The sequence below is a fragment of the Nelumbo nucifera genome, chromosome 1, assembly GCF_055504915.1.
Source record: "Nelumbo nucifera cultivar China Antique chromosome 1, China Antique-T2T, whole genome shotgun sequence".
Lineage (NCBI taxonomy): Eukaryota > Viridiplantae > Streptophyta > Magnoliopsida > Proteales > Nelumbonaceae > Nelumbo > Nelumbo nucifera.
This window is the reverse complement of record NC_142649.1, coordinates 68,513,914-68,538,754: the sequence shown is the minus strand read 5'-3', so window position 1 is coordinate 68,538,754 and position 24,841 is coordinate 68,513,914. Positions and strand designations below refer to the sequence as shown.

The following is a 24,841-nucleotide window of genomic DNA, read 5'->3' as shown; positions in this document are numbered from 1 at the left end:
GTTGCAATGAGTAGAGAAGAAAGAAACAACAGAACATGACTGTTGAGTCAATTTACTGACTGAAATTAAATTGCAAGTAAAAGTTGGAACATGCAATACATCACAAAGAGAAAGACTAGAAGTGAAGGAAATTGTGCCATGGTGTGTAACAGAGGTAGTATCACCCGTGGGCAAATGTACATATTTTGGAGTAGGTAAAGGAAAGTAATACGAGAATAGAGACATGTCAGAGACAATGTGGTCGAATGCACCACTATCAAGTATCCATTCTACAGAAGAGATAGAGACGATTTTACCAGAAAGATTGGCTGAGATATCAGTTGAATCTTTATTGAGAGAAATCAATTGATTGTACTGTTGCAGAGACAATCCAATAACAGGGGATTCTTGGCCAGAAAGTTGAAGGAGCAATGGTCATTGTGTATGAAGTTGCTTTGTCTGATTCGGCCTGATCTTGCAGAGGATGAGCATTCTTGTCAGTTCCGGGAGGTCAATGGTTCCAACCAGGAGGATATCCATTGAGCTCGTAACATTTGTCATTTGTGTGACCTTGGCATTTACAGTGATCACAGTAAGGTCTGTTTTGCTTAGAAGTACGAGTTTGAGGTTTGGAAGCAACATGGAAAGCTGCAACATCAAGAGCCGATGATCCTCTCAAGGAAATAGTTAATTGGTGTTGCTCCTCCTGGATAACTAAGGCATAGATTCGATTGATAGGTGGTATGGTATCGGATCCAAGAATCTGTGAGCGATGCATGTTGAAGGAATCTTTCAGTCCCATGGGGAATTGATGAATCTTCCTCCTTTCCCGGTTAGCCAGAAATAATTTCACAGCACCATAGTTCAGACCACAGGTACATTCAGGTAGGTCGGTGAGTGTTGCTAGCTCGTCCTAGAGAATTTTCAACCTTGTAAAGTATGTAGCTACAGAGAGATCTCCTTGCTGAAGCAAGGCAAGATCTCGCTCAAGTTGATAAATGCGTAGAACATCACTCTGGCCAAACCTTTCTTGCAACTCACGCCAGATTTCCTCTGCAGATTCAATGAAGGCTATGCTGTGGTGGATTTCCTTTTCTTCTGAGTTTAGGATCCAAGAAATGACCATTGAGTTACATTTGTCCCAAATCTCTTCTTCTGGTGAGGATGACAGTGGTCGTGGCAATGAACCATCGACAAACTTGTATTTGTTCTTAGCTCTAAGTCCGGTCTTCATTGCTCGTTGCCAGGTGTGAAAATTATCACCAGTGAGTAGATCAGAGACAAGAATCAATCCCGGATTATCAGATGGATGGAGATAGAACGGCGAGCTTGTTGTGTCCGTTCTGGCCTCCATGGACAAATTTTGATGCAGGACGCTTGATTCTTGCTCCGACGCCATTGGTGAGTTTTGATGCAGAGGAAAGAAAGAAAAAAGGGAAGACAGAAGGTAAACGAAAGCACATATCTGGCTCTGATACCATGTAAACTGGTATCTTGAAAGAATGACACGCACAAAAAAATATTTTATTTATGTATATATATATATATATATATATATATATATATAGATAGATAGATAGATAGATAGATAGATAGATAGATAGATAGATAGATAGATAGATAGATAGATAGATACAAGACTAACTGATTTTGGACAAGTGGGAGGCCATGTGGCCTATTTACAAAGTTGTTGTAAACACCTATGTTTTGGCTAACATAGTAAGTCAGTAAGAACTCCGGAACAACTTAGAGGAAGGCAGGGTACCTACAACGAGTAAACAAGTAAGAGGACCCTGGGTGATATCCTAAGCTTGTAATTCCAACGAGCAAGTCAATGATCAGTCGAGCTTTTGGATGTGTATTAAATACCAGTAAATGTGATAAAAATGTATGTAATGAATGCAAAACTAACCTTTATACAGGTTAGAGATATATATGTTGGAGAGGTGTAGGACACACCTGATGATGGGGCAAGACATTTGGTGATAGGGCAAGACACCCGGAAGTGAAGTGGGACACGTTTAGGTGATTCATGCGTAAAGGAAGCCTATGGCCCACCGACTGATAGGATAGGCAAGTATGATAATTGCATTGTCCAGTGGGGTTATTTCTGCATATATGTAGTGAAGCTCGGGTGTACTTTTTATAATGTAGTTTGTGGGGTGTATTTTTTCTAACGTAGTTCGTCTCGATGAAGTGTGTTTTCTTACTCATGCAAATCAATTCGTAAGCCGAATTGCCCTTCCCTGCTACCCACTATACCTATTATGGGTCAGGTAGTCCGACGGCCTGACCTGGCCTGGCCCGATTTAAGTTGGGTTTGGATAAGATTTTAGGGCTACGGGCTTGGATTTGCGCTTAAAATATTAGGTCTAAATTTTTTCGGGTTAGACTTGGGATTTTTCAGAAAAGCCCGGCCCGAGTCCGAGTTTGACTTGATAATGTATTATTAATAAAAATATATTTATATAATAAAAAAGCATATATATAATATATTTTTCTTTTTTTTTTCAAATAATAATGAGACTTTTCATTATTTTTTTAAGTTTTAAGACCTTTAGTATAAATAAAACAGTTTTTAATTTAATTAAAATGGAAAAAAATCTTTTTTTTTCCAAATTTCTAACCAGGCTTGGGTTCGGGCCTGGGCTTCGGGCTTTGGACTTTATATGAGAACTAGGTTTGGACTCAAAACCTAAAACCAATGATTGAACCGAACTCGAGCTCGACCTGAACATATTCTATTGATGTAAAAACAAAACACGGCCCGACCCGTGTACTACCGAGTACCGACTAGGTAGTCGATGTACTACAAGCGTTGGTCATCCGAGGTGAGGATGTGTCCACCGAGGCAGCCATACGTCACTTTTACCTCCATCAACATTAAAGCCCAATTCCCAAAGTCTTTATAGAATCAGATCAGGCTGTTACCTAAGCCAGCCAGTTGACACCTTCCTTGCGAAAACACCAATATACTAAATAAAATTGAAAACACGTCTCATCTGTTTCTATTTTGTTTCCACTTTCCTTCCATCGCTGGCCTGTTTTTTAATTGCAACGGTAGATTAGATATGCCCCGGTTGTGTGATGGCGAAATTATTAATTAGGTGGGCCCCACCACTGGATGGGGCGCTGCTTCCTTAGTTCCTTGTCTGAAAACAAGAAAAATAAATAAATAAACAAAGTCATTCATTCAATAAAAACAAGTGGACATCTTCGAAAAATCCGATTCCAGTTAAACAATTTGCACGGTTTCTGTCGTTTCAGACCAAACGCACTCCAACTACAACTAGGCGTCTAGACCCGATTTTTCATAGTTTAATAAATGGTAGGCATTTAATTGTTTAATTTTTATTCATTACTAAAATTATACATGATTATCTAGTACATGTGTTGCATGTGAGATATTTTTCTTCATATTAATTACTTAAATTTTACTTAAAAAATAATAATATGATTAAAAATAAATTTAAATACTTGTAGTAATGTGTGTGTGCATTAGGGGTGTTCATGGGTCAGGTTGGGTCGGTTAGAGTCATTTTCTTTAACCAACTCGACCTAGTCGATTTACTCATTGATTAAACCAAAACCGACCCAAACATGAAGGGTCGGTTTGGGTTGGTTTATTGGTTTAGTCGGTTTTTATATATATTTTAAAATAAAATATCTATTATATTTAAGTTTTTCTTTTTAGTTTTTATGAAAAATCAAAATATATATTTAAATCGATTACATTTTTATGCAAAACTGATTTTTTTTTTTACAAAACTGAATTAAATATTGTACCATTGTATTATATTTGTATTGGTTTTATGTTTTTAGTTTTTATCATAAATAACCAATTTAGTTTTTCAAAGTTCAAACAAACACAAATAAAATATATCAACCTTTGACATATAGGATAGGGACGAATTAATAATTACTTAAACAATTAAACATATAGGACCAGTTCAGTTTGACATGAAAATCGAAACCAAACCGAATTGTCAATTTATTTTTTCATACAAATCGAAATCGACCGGTGGTTTTAAAAAACCGACCAACTTAGGTTGGGTTTGGCCGATTTGGTCAGTTTGACATTTAATGTGAACACCCTTGGTGTGCATTTCAAATGGAAGTTTTAAATTACAACAACAACAACAACAACAACAACAACAACAACAACAATAATAATAATAATAATAATAATAATAATAAGTTTTGTATTATTATTATTATTATTATTAAGTTTTGTATTCCATTTGTCATAAATAAACATATTTTTATTTTAACAATTATTTTATTTAATATGATGAATATATAACATTAGAAATATTCTCAAGTGTTTTTGTCAAAATATTGTACTTTTTCATTTTTTTTGTGTTCTATCTTTTTTTTTAATATTTACTATTCAACTATGACATCATGATTTTCCTTAAAAAGTTGGATCATTGACCCACAATCTAGATAGGAAAATAGCTTTTCTTTTCGATCAGTTTTAAATTATATATTTCATCTACATTATATAAATAACTTTTACTTATCACGCTTAATTTGCATTTGACATAATTAATATATAATTTTGTATATATTTTTTGATTACTTGTACTTTTTTATATTGTTAAAGATTTATTATTTAACTATCATATCATCGATTGATTCATTTGACCCAAACCACTAACCCACACCCCAAAAAGAAAAGGTTTGATTTCTAGGATTACATTAAATTTTGCATTACATTTCCATCATTGGTAAAATTATTTCGTATGTTTAATACTTATTTTTGTTATTTTACCAAAAACTACTTATTTTTGTTCAATATACTGAATGCATAATATTAGAGATTCACCCAATATTTTACTTTTATAAAAATATAACATTAGATATGTGACCAAATTTATCTCTATATTTTTTTTGTAATTCTTTATATTTTCTATTTTTAAAAATTTTATTTTTGACAATGACATCATTTCATCTCTAGGTTGATTTTAAATTTGGCATTCCATTTTCATCATTAATAAAAGTAATTCTTACATTTCATACTTGTTTCTATTTAGTATAATGAATATACAATATTAGAGATATATCCAATTCTTATTATTTTTTTGTCTTATATATTTTATTTATTATTATTTTTTTATTATTTAATTATGACATTATTTATTAACCCATTTGACCCCAAATGGTTGAATTTCTTACCCACCACTAGGAGGGAAGAAAATGTTTTTTTTTCAAAATATTTATTTTTATACTATTAAAATTAATGTTGTGGATTTAGTTAGTAGAATTTAATGATAAAATTTATATCTTAAATATAGGATTTGATGGAGGACGATTTGACCCGACCTATGAAACGGTGACACGTGGACACTGACTCAGCACGAGCGACAGCTTAGCATTGTAGCCTAGTGCGACCAAGTGACGGGCCCATAAAGTAGCTCGCTACACTATAGCTCACAAAAGGAGAAGCTCGCCACAACGCAAGCTCCGGGTTCCCCGAGCTACCTTTGAAGGGATACTCCGAGGCAACTTTAGCTTGCGAGCTAGGGGAACTAGCTCGCCTGAGCTCCCAAGCAGACAAGTCATCCCAAGGACCAATTTTATTAAGGGTAATCCTAAAGTGTTCCGAGCTCGCTACAAAGTAGCTCGCGAATGAGCTGCATGAGCGCTCCTCAGGAAGCTTCTATCTGACAGGACGTACTGATCAAATTGCGCCACGTCCCTTACAGACGGCACAGTCCCTGTCCTTTCGACAGTCTGCGTCCACGTCTCTCAGCAGGTGGAGGCGTGCCTGCCATTTTGGAGACGTGTCACTCACCCAGGTGAGAAGTTCGTCACAACGGCCACCTACGTAGCCCTGGCAGGTAACGGCTGTGGCAGGAGCCCAATGGCGGTTTTGCCCGACCTGACATGGACACCCCAATAAAAGCCCTCAGGGCAGAATTCTTGAGACTTCTAATCTCTCGAGTATAGTGATAACGCGCTATCTACACTCTTGACCTTCGTCTTCTCCTTGCTTCTCCTATAGAGTACTAACTTAAGCATCAGAGTGTTCGCGTCGGGCAAGCCCCCGGGGATTCTTCTTCTTCTTCATCTTAGATATCTTCCAGGAGCCACGTGAGTGCCAGCTAGGAGTGACCGGATCGCGCTCATCAGGATTTAATGAGAGAATATATAGGAAAATAGTTTTATTTCCAATTGGTTTTAAATTTTACATTCCATTTCCAACATTAATAAAAACATTTCTTATTTATAATACTTATTATTGTTTAATATGTCAAATATATGATGTTAAAAATGTTCCCAATTTGTTTCTTTAATTTCTATATTCTTTTCATTTTATGTATTTTTGAATTTTATTATTTAATTGTGGCAACATGGATTTTTATTTTAACAAATATTTTTATTTAATATGATGAATATAGAACATTAGAAATGCTCCCAAAAGTTTTCAACAAAATTCTATACTTTTTCATTATTTATGTTCTATCTTTTTTAAGCATTTTTTATTCAACTATGACATCATGAGTATCTTTGAAAAGTTGAATCATTGACCCACCATCTAGACAAGAAAATAGCTCTGCTTTCGAATCGATTATAAATTATATATTTCATCTACATTATATAAATAATTTTTATTTATTACACTTAATTTCTATTTGACATAATTAATTTTTATCTGATCTTTTGATTACTTTCACTTTTTTATTTTTAAAGATTATTATTTAACTATCATATCATCAATTAATCCATTTAACCCAAACCACTAACCTACCACCTAAAAAGAAAAATAGTTTGATTTCTTGGTCAACATCAAATTTTGTATTACGTTTCCATCATTGATAAAATTATTTCTTATGTATAATACTTATTTTTTTAATATAATAAATGTACCCAACATTTTTATTTTTTATAAGTATATAACAACAAAAAAGTGCCCCGTTTTTTTTTTCTAATTTTTCTTTATTATTTTGATTCTTTGTATTTTTTAAATATTTTCTTATTTGATTATGACATCATTTCATTTTTGGGTTGATTTTAGATTTGATATTCTATTTTCATCATTAGTAAAATTACTTCTTACATATAATAATTATTTTTTTTAGTGTAATGAATATATAATATTAGCGATATATCCAATTCTTTTTTCTTTTTTCTTTTTTTTTGTATTTTGATATTTTATTTATTTTGTTTATTATTTAATTATGGCATTATTAGTTAATCCATTGACCCAAATGGTTAAATTGCTTATCCACCACCAAAAGAGAAGAAAATGATTATGTTTTCAAATTACTTTTCAATATATTTATTTTTATGCTATTAAAATTAATATTGTGGATTTAATTAGTAGAATTTAATGACGATATCTTAAATATATGATTTAATGAAATAATATACCTTAAATATGAGATTTAATGATAGAGAATATGAAAAATAGTTTTATTTCCAATTGGTTTTAAATTTTATATTCCATTTCCATCACTAATTAAAAAATTTCTTATTTATCATACTTATTATTGTTTAATTTGTTGAATATATTATGATAAAAATGTCCCCAATTTTTTTAGTTTTTACATTTTTTGTATTTTATCTATTTTTGAATTTTATTATTTAATTGTGGAAACATGGATTGGTCCATTTAACTCAAAATGGTTTAAAGATTACTTGCACTTTTTTTTTATCTATTCTTTTGGGGACATTTGATAAAAGTGTCCCCAAAACACTATTTTTTAGGTATATTTTAAAAGTATAATTTTTTATGTTCTTGAAATTATTAATTTATTATGTATGTATTTAATTAATAGAATTTAATGACGAAAATAAACAAAACATGTCTTAAATATATGATTCAATGAAGGTAAATGCAAGTTAATAACTTAAATGTTGGATTTAATGAGAGAGAATTCAATGCATTGAATATCTTAATATTAGCATTTTCAACTCATTTAATATCAAAAACCGATTATCCTATTTGCCCTCTTGTTTTATCAATAAATTTAAATATGGAAGGTAAATATTGTCTTAAAGAAAATTCCAAAATTTTTTTTATGGCTATTCGTACTTTTTAAAGTAGTATAAATATAAAGTTTAAATTACTAAAAGAAAAAAAAACCCTTAATAGTTGGTTTGCGTCTTGGATTTGGTAATTTAAAATTGAAAAAAAAAACATAACCTTATTACTTATTTAACTTACTTAACCCCTCAATATAAAAGAAAAATCATCAAACCATAAACTTATCAGTTATCACGTAAATTTGTTTGCCGTTGACGTGCAACTAATCCCTTGTCTGGTTCTACCACCCATGATAGATGACTCGTAACACCAAGGTTTCGGAGTGCTCGACCTTTTCCAACCATCTCGAGTCTCGACCCTCTCCACTCGCTTGACTTCATATTCCAAAAAGTACAGACTTCAAAAACAAAGAGTTCGTACTTCGTACACCAAACAGAAATTTAAATTTCAAACAAATAATGTGCGCAAATGATGAATGGCCCATGCAGGTCTCGAACCTGCGACCTTCGCGTTATTAGCACGACGCTCTAACCAACTGAGCTAATAGGCCACCGTTGATGTTTTCAAACGAATATATTATTATAATCTCCTAATAAAACCTGTATTTTTTAAGAGTAAAGAAGCATAAGAATAAAAAAATTGAACAACCCCTTAGGCCCAACATGATCTTGAGGTGTAAATCGGGCCATGCCACCCACAACCTCAACATGATTTTGAGGTGGCCCAACACGGCTCGACCCAACCTGATGGTCCATTGGCCGTGTCGAACTGGGCCAGCATGGCCTGCACTATTGTTCCGTGGTCCATGGGATGGCCCATATATTTTTTATATATATATTTAATATTTTATGTATTATATATTATATAAATTATAATTATATAATAATATATAGTATATAATATATTAATAAAATAAACAATTGTTTTCAATTTTATTTAATCATTGTATATATAAGTAATTGTATACATCAAAATTCATATAAAATTAAAATTTTAAGTTTTTTTCATTTTTTTATATAAAATAGCTTTGGCCTGGTCCACGGCTCGACCTGGCCCAAGGCTCGACCCACGGACCAGCTTAGCCCATGGCTCGACACAGCATGGCACGGGCTTGGGCAGGCTTGGGCCATGGACAAAGCCCCCAAAATATCCCAGGGGAGGGATGCACAACCCGAGACGGCTCGTGAGACAGCATAACCTAGCTTGCACTTTGTGCCATGCTGGCCATGTCATGTAGGCCTAGCACAACCCATTTTACACCTCTAGGTCTAGAATTGGAATCAGAATGTGCCATTTTGATTTCAAATGCGTAGTTGGACATAGAGGTGTAAATTGGGTTGTGCCGCCTGTGGCCCGACACAATGGTTCACGGGCCATGTTGGGCTTGAGGTGTCAGATTCGTGGGCTGGGCCGACGCGGCACAACCAAGTGGGCCATGCCGCCCATGGCCCTTGTGCCAGCACAACCCATATATATTATATTTATATATAATATTATATAAATTATAATTATATAATATTATAATATATAATATATTAATAAAATAATTAATTATTTTCATTTATTTATTTATTTATATATAAACAATTGTATACATCAAAATTCATATAAAATAAAAAATTTAAGATTTATTTTTCAATTGTTTAAATAAATAGCTTTGGCCTGGTCAATAGCCTAGCCTAGCCTAAGGCTCGACCCAAAGACTAGCCCAACCCGTGGCACAACACGGGCCCATATGGGCTCGGGCCGTTGGCCATGCCGAGCTGATCCCCTAAAATATCCCAGGGGAGGGAAGCACAACCCGCAATGGCCTGCAAGCCATGCCGTGCCGGCCTAGCACGACCCATTTTACAGCTCTAGTTAGATAGAATCAGACTCCCATTCCTATTCCTAGTGGAATGGCATTCCCCCATTTGAGGGGATGGCCATTTACTTTTCTCCATTGGGAATGAAATCCCATTCCAATTGATTCTAATTCCAGCAGATTTCAATTGCAATTGGAATTCTATTTCCAACCGTGAACCAAACATATCCTTAATTCTCTTTCATAAAGGAGGTACCAAAAAAAGTTAGCCAATAAATTATAGCTATTAAATTCTCATAGATTCAAAATTAGCTTGAATCCTAAAGCTTAAAATGACTAGTGCTAGCAAGTTAACCCATGGGATTTAATAGGGAGATATTAGGCTCCGTTTGGTTTATGGGAAGATTCGGGTGGGATGGAATGGGATGGGATGGGAGAGTGTAAAAGGGATCGAAGGACCGAAGTATTGGAGGGAATCTACTGTTCATTCTCTCATTCTCTCTCTCCCTCCGTTCTTTCTTTTATTTTCTATTTCTCCTCCCTCATCCAACTTCCTACCACATTCGTCGTCCCTATTTCTTCCTCCTTTTCGTTGCCGTTGCAGCTCTTAGCAGTGGCAACCTTAATCCTCCGATTACTGGCAGTGGCAACTCATCTGCCACATTCTTTATTTCCTGAAACCAGCGAAAGCAGCGAATGGACGAGGCATGCAGCGGCCTGCGAAACTAGCGCCCTGCGAAACCAGTGAAGCAACTATCACAACACCAATTGAAACCAATAAAGCTCGAAACCGTGACAGAGGACGAGGCATGCGGGAGGGAAGAGGAAGACGAAGAAGAATACCAAGGTCCAGTTGAATGGACGAGGCATGCGGGAGTGAGGAAGGAGATAGGTTTTCTTGCGTTTTTCTACCGGGGTCGCACTGTTTTGGTGCGCATCCCACATTTTTCTCATCCCATCATCCTCTTTCCCCCAAAACAAATATGAGAAAAAGGGAATATTTTTCATCCCATCCCACAAATCAAACAGAGTCTTACATAATTGAGTAGGGAAAATACTATAAGCCTTGACTATCAAGGGAGGGATTGATAGAAATTTAAGAATGATCTTATTAGAAAGAATAAATATAGATTTTATGAGAGATAATAAAGACCAATAAAGGTTTTTATTTTAACTTATAATTTTTTAATAATTTAATTTAAAAATAAATAACTACATATATAATAAATGAAATGATAAAAAGGTCAGTGTGAGGTGTGAACTCCTTGGTGAGAGGACCCTTCCACCTCCTCTCCTTCATCTTTATAATATAGATATTAATTTCAGGGAGAGTGATGTTACAAAAAGTTGGAGCTCCAATAGCTATTCCAGAATCCAGCTCAATGACTCAATCCACTTTCCAATGGTTCCCTCCAAGTACATATACAACAATAGTTTATACTTTATAGTTGTGGTTTTTCAATGTAAAGGAATGGGCGAAAAATATAGAACATGGACAGATCTAGTTATCGTACAAGAGAATCGATCCAATTCAGACTTGGGACTTGATTTCACAATGCAAAAGCTACCAACTTTTGTGAAGGTTCGTATTTATAATGGGCCAAAACTCAAAAGTAGATTTCGAAATCAGAGCACATGCACCGTGGCCCAAAGAATTTCAGAGCGCAAAGCTACAAACCAAATAACTCCTGCTGTGCAAAGCGCAGAGCCACAGACAAAGGCTTTAATTTTTAAGCCTCTTTTTAGTTCAGGTGAATTCCAATAATGCACGTAATATAAAACCAATTAGACGAAGACAATTCTCTTCCTATCAAATTAATGAACCGAACCTCCTCTTACTCTCTTTCTCCATAAATTAAATAAATGAATGAAGCCCCACCATGGTTTTGAAAACCGGACCGGACGGACCAGTTGACTCGGGAACCAGTCAGACATCTGGTTCCATTTCACCCTAAAACCACTCTTGGGCCAAAAACCGTTGATTTGGTCAGCAACCTGCTGACCTGGGTGCTTGAACCTTCAACCCGTTATACCGGACAATGAGTTTTGGCCTTTTTTTAATTTTATTTATTCATTTTTTTAAATCAGAACAAAACACCCATTTGAACCAGACGGTCTTACCATTTGGCCCAGGAACTAGTGGTCAAAATGGTTTCATATCTGGTCCAGTTTTTAAAACCTTTGCTTCTCTCTCTCTCTCTCTCATCCTAAGTTCATCCAATTCATGCACAAACTTCCATTTTCATCACTTCTACAAGGGTATTGAAGCTAAAACCATATAGATGTAGCATTAAACTTGCTATTATAGTTATTGCACGAAAAAATCCAACCATGGAAAGAACACTTTGAGGAAACAGATACTATATAACTTGGAAAGAATTCAACTATTTCGTTTTGTGGCATCTGCAACACTAGTCTAGGAAGGCGAAGAACTACCATAGGTCCACCACGAACCTTTTCAAGAGCAAATATTATCTTCAATGGCCAACCTATCAAAGCCTGCAGCAGAAACCAGCCAAGAGAATGAAACGATTAAATGGGTTAATTTAATTGGCAACAATGATACTATGGACCCTTTTGACAATTTACTTATACTAATGAACTGTTGACCTTTTAATCCGTAGTAATATCTCTGTATCTGATCTAGCACCGGCATCTATTGACTATTGCTAAGTATGCCAAGTTGGGAGGTGAGGACCAGAGGAATGTTACCTGTCAACAAGTCTTGGCCACATATATTTCATTCTCTAGCTATATTCAATTTTGGAAGTAGTTAAGCTGGTTCAATCATGTTAGCATCAACTCTTTGGACTCTAGTCTCTAGGGAAACATCGCTCTCTTTCCCTTGCATGTATGGAGTATGGAATTGACATGGATGAATTATTAACAAATAACTCAGACCGTCATCCCCCCAAAAGAACCAAAAGAAAAGCGATAAACAACAACTAGCGTTGATTTGATTTGAAATCCTTCAGAAGTAAAATGACCACTTACTCTTTGTCTCTCGTCCCTGATAACGACTTGCAATGATGGGATTTAAGTCTTTTTAACCAAATGAATTGATTACTCCCTCTCACTCCTCACCCAATGACAACTGGATGTGATTGTAACCTTAAGTCCTTTAATTGAAAGCTGAAACCAAAAAGAACCACTATTCAAGTAGAGAGTTGATGGATGATGGGTCTCCGCCCAGCCTATTATGTTTTCTTGGCTAGATTAAAATGGTCCTTCTCATTCTCAATTTGTCTTCACTCACTTTGCAAGTTATGGGGAAGCATATACTGGCATTGACAACTTACAAGTGAGCATAAAATACGATTCCAGAGAATTAAAAAAGGCAGAAATATTGAAGCATTCCATCTTTTTTTTGGGTAATAAAAGTATTCCATCTATTTAAACAAGCAAAGGAATTTTTGATTCAGTCGAAAATTTAAAAACTGGTGAGTAGGAATTGCTGATTGACTCAGAGAGAGAGAGAGAGAGACCAACAAATGAAGAGGATGGCGACACATAATAATAGCCAGTCCAGATCTGCTTGATTCCCACATCGGCTGCATTCACATGTATACTAGACAAGTGTTGCATTTCTATTGGGGATCTAGCAATGAATCTAGACCCAAACAAGGGGGAATATAGGCTATCTTTGGTTTTCTTAAATCGGGTACAAATCCCATTTAAATTGCTTAATGCATGTATTAACACATCCAACAAACCTGCATACTGATTCACAAAAATGAGGCACTCAAATATATAACTCCTCACCCCCTCCCCTGCCTCCCTTACTCAGAAAGCAATCTTGCCAAGGCTTTCGGGGCAGAGACTTTATTCACCCATGGCCGCATGTACATCTACAAATTCACTTCTTGACTCTGTTCTCTTCTTGCGAAAGATGAACATGAAGACAGTAATTCCTTAAGCTTGGGCTCCAAGCTCCAACAGCAGAGTGTGATTGATGCCATTAGATGATGGGCCAATAAACTGAACTGGACCTGTATCAATAAATATCAAGACACAATGAGCAATTAAAATGCTAGTACACAAACAGAAGATCTCTGTTTGCCAAGGATTACAAATTTAAAGTTGCATTCCTGCGCCCATGATTTAACGATGGATATGGCATTGAACAGAACAGGATGTAGCCGACCCCATATAGTTGGAACAAGGCTTAGCCGCTTAGATGATGATAATTGATGCATAGCATCTAAGACAAGACCAATTCAACTGGGTCAACTTGGGAGTCCCCAAGTAAATTACTTTCTTATTCTTTTCAACCAAAATTCTTGACATCTGTAATTTATCAGTGGCAAAATTGCCCAGAGCAAATCTTATAACATACCTGGACTGATGTATCGATTCTTGTAGGCCCACTCTTCCCTCAAGGATGCAAACTTCCTGAATGGTGCACCTGAAAATTTTTATTATAAAAAAAAAAGATTACTTAAACTTTTCAAGTTTGGCTTAAATCACAGTTCTGCAGTCAGCCTATAACATAGCTGAAGGTGCTTAAAAATTAAAATCACAATAATCATAGCAACTTGGGTACCAGAATAATACCACCAAATTGCTATCAAACAATATACGACATAGTGAAAACAAATTAAGAGAATATTAAAAAAAATACCTTCAAGTTCCACCATTGCCTTCTTGATCACTGGCTTGAATTTACCTGGAAACAGATTCAACTTTTAGAAAAGAAGATTAAAGTTCAAAGTAAAAAAGAAATAAGGCAATAAGAAAATTCAGCTCAATGTCCTTAACTGTAAATTCCCCTAAACGCCCTAGTAACTAAACACCGTATAACTAAAGTTCCCATAAGTTCAAATTCTATATTAGTTAAATTGAGTTAGCGTAGAATTCAATAGATCTTAGATAGAGGTTGGGATTTGTTTTTCAGCATATAGCATTGAGAACGTTTATATTCACTCTTTCTGCATTACATATAATTTTCCTTATCTTTTCAAAAGGTTTTCTTGGTCTAACCTGCATCCTTGCGCTGAAAAGGTGATTGTGTTCCCCTTTCCCCTTTATAAGTAAAATTGTGGATCTTAGTTGTTAAAGGAAGAACCGCACACCCCATTTCTGATAAACGGGGCAGACCCGATAGTTATTATTATTATTATTATTTTTTTTAAATCCTCTATATTCATTCTTTTGTTTGTAAGTAGCAGTCTTTTATCTTTTTACTGGGGTTCTGCCTGATTTATCAAAAGCAAGATGTTCCCAATTCAGCATTCTAAAATCTTCATTGTATAATTCCCTGTGATACTTTCCCCTTAATCCTGTAACTACGCTCTCAGATATTCAGAATCCTATGACAGTTAAAATTTGATCAATGTAGATGTGGTTAAATCTTGAGATGGAAATTAGAGATTATTCCCCATTATATGATGTCAAAAGGAATGAGGTTCATATACCATGTCTCCTCTCTACATCCATCAAGGATGTTAATGCAGTCCCACCAACAGTCCACTCTTCAACTGGAGCAGCCAAATTACCTACCTGGATATTCAATAATAGATATTAATCAAAAAATTTTGCTCAGAGATGATGATTGTCTCATTTGAACAGAATAAAACAACCATGACAGCAAGGAGAATGAAGAAATATAAGAATGACAAAAACAAAGGATGAAAGCACAAACCGAGGATATGAGCCCCGTCTTTCCAGAATGGAGGAGGGCACCAGCGCCATAACCAAGAGCATAGCAGTAGGTAGAATCAAAGTTTGTTGGCATACCACATCTTCCTTCATAACTGGAAATGGAAATAAAATATAGATAAGAATTCACACGAAAAACGAGGACTATGACCTTCTGGTTCTCATGTAAAGCATTGTAATGAATTATCTTGACCAATTCCTCAGATGTCAATCATATATTCATATTATAGATCATATGAACCAACAATGATCCCTCAAGATGGGTATGGCTCCATTACATATCTAGGGTACAATTGATTAGAAGATGGTTTTTAGCACTGAGATAATTACCCAAAAAAGTGGGACTGTCCTTTGAACTGGCCTTTATATGTACCCTCCTGCTTCCTTTTCTCCAACTCAGTCTCAACCATTTGAATGAGCATTTTTTCCGTTTCAATTTTAGCAACCTAAATGAGTAAATCAACAAATAACAAAAACAATCACTAAACTAGATGCCCACACAACTACAATGAACTTGAAACAAATCAAACATAACCTAAAATAAACACCTGAACATTTCCATGTGGATCTCTTTCAAGCAATAATTGTTCTTGAATTGCTTTCGGTAAAAATAGAAAAAGCTGCTGAGATTGATCTCGGAGCTTCTTTTTCCACAGTCCATCTTCATCTATAACACCATGAGCTAAGATTTCATTCAGCTCTGCAATAAGCTGTTGCACCTGTAAGTGGCACAGAAACATCAACTCACCATAGATTTTATTCAGCTCACCATAGACTTGATATCTTCACCTATAGTGACACTTATGGGAACAGGAAAATAAGTAGTAAAAGTAAGATCCTTATTAATACCTCAGGAATGAAATCAATTAGGCCTTCTGGTATGAGTATAACACCATAGTTAAAGCCAAGTTCAGCACGTTTGCATATTATATCTGTGATATAGTCTGTAACATTTTTCAGTGTCTGCTTCTTAGCAGAAACCTGCATCAAGAAATTGTTTAATTAAAGAGCAGTGCAAAAAGGGACTTTTTAAATTATCTGAGAAAATACCATATCTATAATCTATTTATTTAAAAAAAAGTTGCATCAAGAATCCTGGTTGGCTCTACTACAAATTTCCAACCTCTAGCCACATGTACCTAGTATCCTAAAGAAGGTACTCCACTTGCTTGTTTCACTTCTTATAAACACAGTGTTTTAAAAGTGCAAGGCGCGAGGCGAACGCCTTTTTAAGCAAGGTACACAATTAAAAAAGGCTAAAAAATAAAAAAAAAGAAAAAAATCAAAAAATTATTAAACATAATATTAATAAAAATATAAACTTTAATTTTAAAATAAATGTTTTAAAAACCTATTATCTAATATTAAAATACATAAATATAACATGTAAAGCATATTCAAATGAGAGTTTAAAAATAAAATCAAATATATAAAACATTTTCAAGCACATAAAACTCACAATCACTTTTTTTCTCAATTGCATTACTTCAAGTAGCTAATGTGATGTAAGACATTACATTCCTGATTCTACAAGCTGCCTTTGTACCATGCCCCTGGAGGCAAACCCAAATAAGTCCATGCCCCCTGTGCCACCACCTATTTGGTAATGTTGTTCATTCATTCATCCTAATAAAACGTCTTCATAAAAAGCAATTCAAACTATAAAATCATTATTTTTTGTGTGAGAACTAATGATTTAAGACCTAACATGGACTTGTTTGGGCTTGCCTCCAAGGGCATGGCACAGGGGTCTGGGGGCGGAGCCCCCAGCCCAGCAGCTAGACACAAGAAAACAAAAATGTGTCAAAGTTTCAAAAGGTGCATGCCTGGGCTAAGGCGCAAGGTGCACCAGGCATGCACCTAGGACCTGGGTGAGGCACCTACCCTGAAATGCGCCTCGCCTGTTCACCTAGGCATGCCTTTTAAATCACTGTATAAACATGTTCTCACCTTAACTATTCAAGAAGATAGAGGGCAACAACAACCAAAATGTGGCTTGAGAAGAGCAAAACAGACAGTCTTCATGCAACCTCAACTGAATGCACGAAAGATTACTTTTTTACAAACAACGCATTGACATGAATGCTTGGTCTATTATTTAGAGGTAAGTAACAAGGCATGTAAGCCAGTAAAGAGATGGGGTGTCTAGCATTGTTGATGTGCATATATTATGCTTTATTAGATTGAGCTACATTATTCGCATGTAAGACTATTGCTCCATCATATCTTTTTCTTTTGGCCTATCTCATCTTAAGAATCTGGCATTTGAAAATTAAACAATCTACAGTGAACATAATTTAGCAAGTTCTATTAGTCTATCCTTCTCCAAGATGCTCATTGAAGCCCATTTAACCAAGTAATACATAGTCCATATATACTAATATTTTGGCTTGCATATGCTTAAAAAATAATGGCCCATGTAGTTTTATGAATCATGAACCATATTTTTCTATTTGGTTATACTATTGTATATTTTTTAGTTATATTTCTGCTAGCGCTTTACCATTTAAGCTAAATGCTCAATGCTTTTAGCCATTATTTGAACATCATGTTAAAACTTTTCAGTTTTACCTAGGGGCTTGATAATGGCTGAAGTTGCCGAACTGAGAAACTTATTGCTTTATCTTTTAATGGACAAAATAATTAAATAGTAAAATATTCAAGGGTATAATATTCCATCCAACTTCAGTTTCAGCCATTAAGGATCCCACAACCCCCATAGAAACATTCACTAAAAGACAAAGCAATAAGCTATTCAGTTCAGCCATTTCAACTGTTATCGAAGAGACCCTCATGCTTTTAATTATGGTAGCGTCCTGTTGCCAAGATTTTTGGGATTCCACATGCCAACATCTTTTGACACTTGAACACTTTATAGCAGTGCCACATACCAAGTAATATTGCTAACCACCTAGAGTAACTAAACTGTCCCAAACACCTACCAGGAAAAAAAATAAAGAAAACACACACACAAACGCAAAATATCTCCAGACCAAACCTCAATAAAGAGAACTCCATAGGTATCAATTCCAAAGTCCTTCAGGCCATTACCTGGCAATCAAAAAGGTAAAAAAAAGAGGCCATTACACAATGCAGGTCCCACTATCTAGGTTCATGGGAGGAGTGGACTGGATTAAGACCTAACCTCCAGCACTTTTTGCACGAAGTGACCATTCTGGACTACATTCTCATGATTGTCACCTCAAGACTTTCCCACCAGACCAAGCAATGCCCCTAGTTTCAAGTTGTTAACAATCTAAAAAAACATCAATCCCAAAAGCAATCATTGAAGGTTATAAAGCAGATTCTTGAAGAATGTACACATGAATTCAAAGCCAATGACTTAAACCAAAGAGGTCTTCACCATGAGATGTTAAGGGTATGAAGTTGTTGAGAAACTGGCGGTTCACATGTTCCCTTTTGCAATCATACACCTTCTTGCTATGGCAGTTCAATTATTCCATGTTTAAAGTTAATTCGACCATTCCATCCTCTATTCATTGAGTTGTTCAGGTGTGGACCTTCAGTCTCAGGAAGTAATATCATTTCTATTTGTGGTATGGTTCCCTTTGCAGTTTGTTGGAGTTTGTAGAGAGAGGAATTGGATACAAGTAGCTGGTCTCTTGCTCTCAAAGACATAAGTCCATTTAAATAAGAGATTTTATATTACTCAGACAAAAAAGTTTCTGTACTAGACAGAAGAACATTTGGGTGTAGAGGATAACATACTAGAAAGAAGAAATTACTTTTGTCTTTTTTGTGAATCCTTATAATTCAAAAGACTTTTTTTGGTTACTATTAGAAAAGGATTGCTAGGACCTTAAAATTCATGCGCAAAATAAGAGTTTAAAATGGGCTATGAAAGGCATTGTTGAGGAAGAGAAGAAGATAACTAGACCATCATAGAAAAGTAATTGTCTGGAAAATGAGTAAAATCCATCTTTAATAGCAACAGAAATATTTCATTCATTAAAGATAAAAAGAAGTATATTGGATTGAAAAATGTGAAACAACAACAAAAGAAAAGATAATGGTTGGTTGTTATGGGTTTTCAATTTGTGTGCCAGTTATTGATGGTATTTGAAGAAATCATATGCAATAAATTTTAAGTGCTTTCCATCCTATTGAAAATTACAGCAATGCTGACTATCATATGATTTTGGAAGAGATAAAGATCTTCGATTCCATTTAAATGCCTTGTAAAATTGGCAAAGGACACTTTGTTAGCTAAAACTGCAGAGTAGGGAATCTTTGTGTATTGACACTCACATTCTGCAAAGACTTGATGGGGGAAAATATTTGTTGTTATGCAGTCAAAGCAACTTGCATTGTAATAGTTAAAATGAGAAAACTAATTATACAGAGAAAGTACACCTCCTATGAAACATGAAAAGCTGGAAGCAACCAACTCATCTGAAAGTGAACCAAAGAAAACTTCACCATCTACCTCTTCACCAATAATTGTGATGTTTGGGTGAGTCTGCAATGCACACTCCAATGTAATGTGAGAAGCCGCACGCCCCATAAGCCTCACAACTGCAGAGACAGAGAAAATTAGGTATTACCTTAAAGAGACAAGCAAATAACAGGAGGAAAAAGACTTGTGCAGTACAAACAATCTTTGGACATGATGATTTTACATAAAATAATTACTGCCTATGTTACATGAACATGGGTGCAAAATTGTAAAGCTAATCTGCGAACTATAAGTATATACACAGATTATACACTGGATTATAAATATTACTTTCCAATTATGCAAGTAAGTTGTGTTAGTTTAGCTATACCCCATTGTTGATATCTAAAAACAGACATGTCAACAACAAAATAAAGAATAGAAAATCAAACATGACAATTGAAAACTCATAATGACTGTATTTAGAAAACCCACAATGTTTGAGGTTTAAGAGGTACTTTCTTCTTGAGCATTGTACTCATTCATGTTTCAACTTCTAATATTAATATTTATTTAATGGTATCAGTTCATAATTTGTGTACGGTTCTTGTCCAATAAAGTGGATACTGGATAAGCACCTAATCCATCAAAACATGGCATCAAAAAAAGGAGCAAGGATTTGGAAGAATTAACTCATTAGCCATAGCCATGGCCATCTCATGTCATATCTGGCACAGGTACTTGAAGTAGAATGAAGAGTCTAGGAATCATAGGTTACTAACAAAGCATGCTTACAAAATGGAGAAACAGGAATAAAATGTAGAGCTGAATCGGTTGATTATGCTAAATTTCAGAACCATTGAACTTACAGTGGTAGTATTTTCCAGTTGAACGAGCATCTGTCATAACATTACCTATCATTTCTGCATATATCTGCACAGCCAGAATAAAACCAGTACCAATAAAAAATCAATATATCAATGGCTAGTTTACAAGTTGCACAGGGGTGGAGTTAAATGCATCTGCAAGGACTTTGTTGCTATCACTTTAATACATAACATCAAGATCAATTTGGACACCATACAGCCTCTCACCCAGGATTCAGAAACTATCTTAATAAAAGGTTTAAAATGGCAAAAAATCATCTTCTTACATTGAGACTTCTGACAAAAAAAAAATCAAAACAACAAAGAAAAAATCATAGCATTAGTCAACTAGATAACGACACAAGTAATGAATACTGTCACATAAGAAGACTCCATCTTTCTCAATTGGTTATTTTCTTCACCACCAAAACCTACTAAATAGCAACCTACTTCCCCTCCAAATTGAGGGAACAGGATCAAGGGAATGAGAAAAGTAGAATAAAGCCCTTAATAAGCTTTTATAAAAAATGTTGGCAATTAATTCTCTTTGCTACCTTTGAAGATATAGATGCCTTTTGGTCTTTTGGGGAAGATAATCATTTTACCAAAGGGAAGTTTTTGTCCCCATTTGACTTCCTTTCTAAAGAGGCTCGGGATTGTAAAAGCAATAATAACTAATCATTTATTTATGCTATTTTGTAGAAGGAAGCATCTATTGGTTCTAAATATAACTGTATAGAGATGCTTTGTGTCAACAGCCCTGTATAGTTTTGAGAATCATCAGGTTTTTTCTTTGTGGTGGTAAAAGAGAAATTCATTATGAGAAAAGAATAAAAAGGTAAAATCTTGGTATTGAGTCGTTACCAATAATCCTAAAGCAAATAGACTCAGCTCCACCTTCCTTTCAATACAATATCACCACAACCAATTAGAAAAACAGAACAAAGAATAATGAAAAACACCTTCGTCCCTCCCCTACCAATTCCCTCAACCCACCAACTGACAAAATCAGGCTTTTCGTTACTTTCTTTTAAAATATCCTCCATGCTTTTCAAACAATGAAATTAATTTATATCTTTGATTTGTTGCATAAAAGAATGGTATTAAAATTATCATATCAAATGCTCCAACAGAATCTAAGAACCAAACTGCGAACATCTATTACAAACAAGATTTACTTATTTGATAAACATTTTAAAGGCCAATATATTTTCAATGAGAAAGGACATATACTTCATTATTTTAAGTTAAATTTGGCCTATATTGCCAAACTACAATAGGTAAAAGTAAAACGATATGAAAGAAGTGTAGAAATTGAAGCTATAAACATGATCACCTTACAAGCAGTATCAAACCCAAAACTTGTAGGAACCTCCTTGCACTTTAGATCACCATCGATGGTCTTTGGACATCCAATTACTCGTGTTTTCATCTTTTTTTCCCTAATTGGTAAAAAAAATGTGCAAAAGCGCATTAGGGGATCCTCTAGTACATAAGTAAACAGAGTTTTTTTTTTTTTTTTTTTTTTAAATTGTAACAATTATGCAGATCCAAAGGCAAGAATGTGCACAAGTATCAGAAACTATACCTGAAGTTTTCAGCGAGGAGACATGCATTTGTATTTGAGTCATCTCCACCAATAACAACAAGCCCATCCAAATCAAGCTTCATTGCTGTTTCTTCTGTTTGCTTAAACTGAAAAAGCATAATAAAGCATGCAGATTCGTTATTACCTCCCTCCTTAGCTAAATCTAGAAGATATAGATCTTCCAGTAAATTATCGACTGATTACAATTCACAAAACATATTGACTGAACTCCTGAACATCTTTAAGGAAGTAGAAGAGACACACCTGTTCTGGAGTTTCAATCTTGTCCCTTCCACTACGTATCATGTCAAATCCACCCTGTTCACAGAATTCAAATCTAGTCACTTGAAAGAGATCTCTAATGAAAAAATTGTCATACATATGGGGAAGTATTATATGCAACCACTACTTTCTTATTTGCCACTGTCTTATTTATTGCATGTTCATGCCCACACAAGCATATACGCATACATACATAACGCAGAAATCCACAATGCTATAGAAGACCTTCACATGCATACTGCATGCAGAACCGAGGATGTTAAATATTGTAAGAAACCACGAAGTTAACATTGTCTACGCACACATTCAACGAATCATATACCGACTTTATACATATGAATACTTGTTCAACCGAATTAGTTTAGAACTGGATTCAGTTTCTCTCAATCACCATTATGAAGTCTGTTCCAATGATGCCCATGCACATCAAAAAGCAAAACATTGTAATTGGTGAACACAAAAAAGCTCAAATATCCTACTTTATCGAGCATTTCACCCATTTGAAGCACGGTAAGTACTACCTTTTTTTTTTCTCAAGAAGATCTGTAGACTGTAGTGGATTTACATGATTATCAAAAGTCCGTATACGCTCAGATTGATTTGTTTCGAACAAATTAAGAGCCTCACCTGATTTCTGTAGGGAAAGATATAGTCCGCGGTCAGTTCCACATACTTGCACCTCATGATCCCAGCCGGACCACCCTTGAATCCATACAGTGTGCTACCCTTAGCACGATCCTGCAAGTAATCTAAACCCAAAGGAAAATAATAAATTTTACCAAAGAAAAACCAAACAAGCAGAATTCTTCCATCTTAGCTCCCCCTCAAAAGTACAAAAAAGAAAGAAAAAGGTAGAAGGAAAAAGATCCTTACCAAAAATTCCACAAATGACATTATGTCCTCCAGGAGCCTGGCCTCCAGAGAGCACAACACCAATTTTCAATTTTTGATCTGATGCCAGTGTCTCCTTTTCGCTAGGGACCAACGTTGAAGAAGGTTGCCCGAATAGATTGGGAAAAAGCTTAGCGATTTCGTCTGCAAACGTAAAATGGAAAAACTGAAGTTGAAAAGATGGAATAACAACGCAGAACTCATTGACTGCATCGAAAAACATAAATGTGTTAAACCGAGCAAGTCTTCCTTCTTCAGAGATAATGACCTGGGTTTCCAGAAGAGGAGCTAGGAGGACCTTCAACGATCTTAAAAGGGTTTTTAAGGACAGAAGGAAGAGGAAGACATTGGTTGAGCCGGTTTGTCTGAAGTTCGCTGTAGACTGAAATGAAACGGCCGGGGTTGGCCGCCTGGGCAGCCTTTCCGGTGGTACCATCGCTGTTAAGCATGACCGGAGCAGAGGAAGACATGTTCAAGGTGGATCGGCGGAGATGGTGAAGAGAGACCAGGAACGACGTTTGTTTTGCGATTTCAGTCACTTGAGTAAAAGTCGGTTATGGCAATAAAGGACAAAATCGTCTTTGGGGTTTCCGCTCAGGAGGTTATTGTGAATTGCAGTTTCAACTCCAAATGGTGCATGAGGGTATTATGGGAATTAAATACTGTTCCGAATAGCGACACAAAAACTGCCGATTGATGCGGTACTGAAAACTCTACACCGTCCATGTGGGCAACAATTTGATTCATTCTTCGTTGACGCGGATCGTGTGATATACCACGTCTCAACATACATGGATTTCTAGTGTTCCTGATATCCCAAACAGTGCCACGTAATTGACAGTTGAGAGAATTGTGTACAGATGTCTAGGCTCAAAGAAAAAAAATCCACTTGTATAATATATATCCGATGATGTTTTTTTAGTATAAAAGGATTCACTAAAAACATCAACATACAAAACTAACCCCTTTTACGGAAAGTCCTAAAGGGGGCATCTTAGTGCCATTTTGGCAAATCTTTTTCAGAAGACCTATTGGAAGATCCGATCGTTAAAAAACCTGTTGGGCTTTTGCAAATAGATCCGGGAAGACTAAAGATTTTTTGATTGAAACATTTTTAATAAATTTCTGAAAATATCATAAAAGTTGGGAGACCGTTTAATAATGAGATGAAAATATATAAATGTCTCATATGTGAGCCAACAAACCATTACATTTAATACATGTGGAACCCACATATAGGTCTAAATGTGCATTCCATAGTTGTAATTCCCACATGCAATCACCATAAATGGTCTTGCGTGTATTTTTCCAATGTAGGCCCCACACATACATATCTTTCATTATAGTCTAAAACTATTTTTTCAATGTGGGTTCCATATAAATA

General features: G+C 35.3%; 2 protein-coding genes and 1 non-coding gene across 3 annotated transcripts; all 3 read right to left on the bottom strand.

Annotated features, from left to right (window-relative positions):
• Window positions 1-892: 892 nt before the first annotated feature.
• LOC104594401 (uncharacterized) lies at window positions 893-1,378 on the bottom strand. Its single transcript, XM_010254691.1, has one exon. The coding sequence runs from the start codon at window positions 1,376-1,378 to the stop codon at window positions 893-895; it is 486 nt and encodes a 161-aa protein (XP_010252993.1).
• A 7,070-nt stretch (window positions 1,379-8,448) lies between these two features.
• On the bottom strand, window positions 8,449-8,522 carry TRNAI-AAU (transfer RNA isoleucine (anticodon AAU)). Its single transcript has one exon. It is a non-coding gene; the product is annotated as a tRNA-Ile (tRNA).
• Window positions 8,523-13,423: 4,901 nt separating this feature from the next.
• Window positions 13,424-24,085, bottom strand: LOC104594094 (pyrophosphate--fructose 6-phosphate 1-phosphotransferase subunit beta). The gene is made up of 16 exons (XM_010254234.3): window positions 23,726-24,085; window positions 23,440-23,601; window positions 23,194-23,315; window positions 22,549-22,602; window positions 22,285-22,391; window positions 22,033-22,138; window positions 20,700-20,763; window positions 19,882-19,970; window positions 16,284-16,415; window positions 15,983-16,153; window positions 15,765-15,880; window positions 15,418-15,529; window positions 15,191-15,275; window positions 14,398-14,442; window positions 14,113-14,181; window positions 13,424-13,765 (listed from the first exon to the last, which is right to left on the bottom strand). The coding sequence occupies exons 1-16, from the start codon at window positions 23,925-23,927 to the stop codon at window positions 13,689-13,691; spliced, it is 1,713 nt and encodes a 570-aa protein (XP_010252536.2). The 5' UTR covers window positions 23,928-24,085; the 3' UTR covers window positions 13,424-13,688.
• Between the last annotated feature and the right edge of the window lie 756 nt (window positions 24,086-24,841).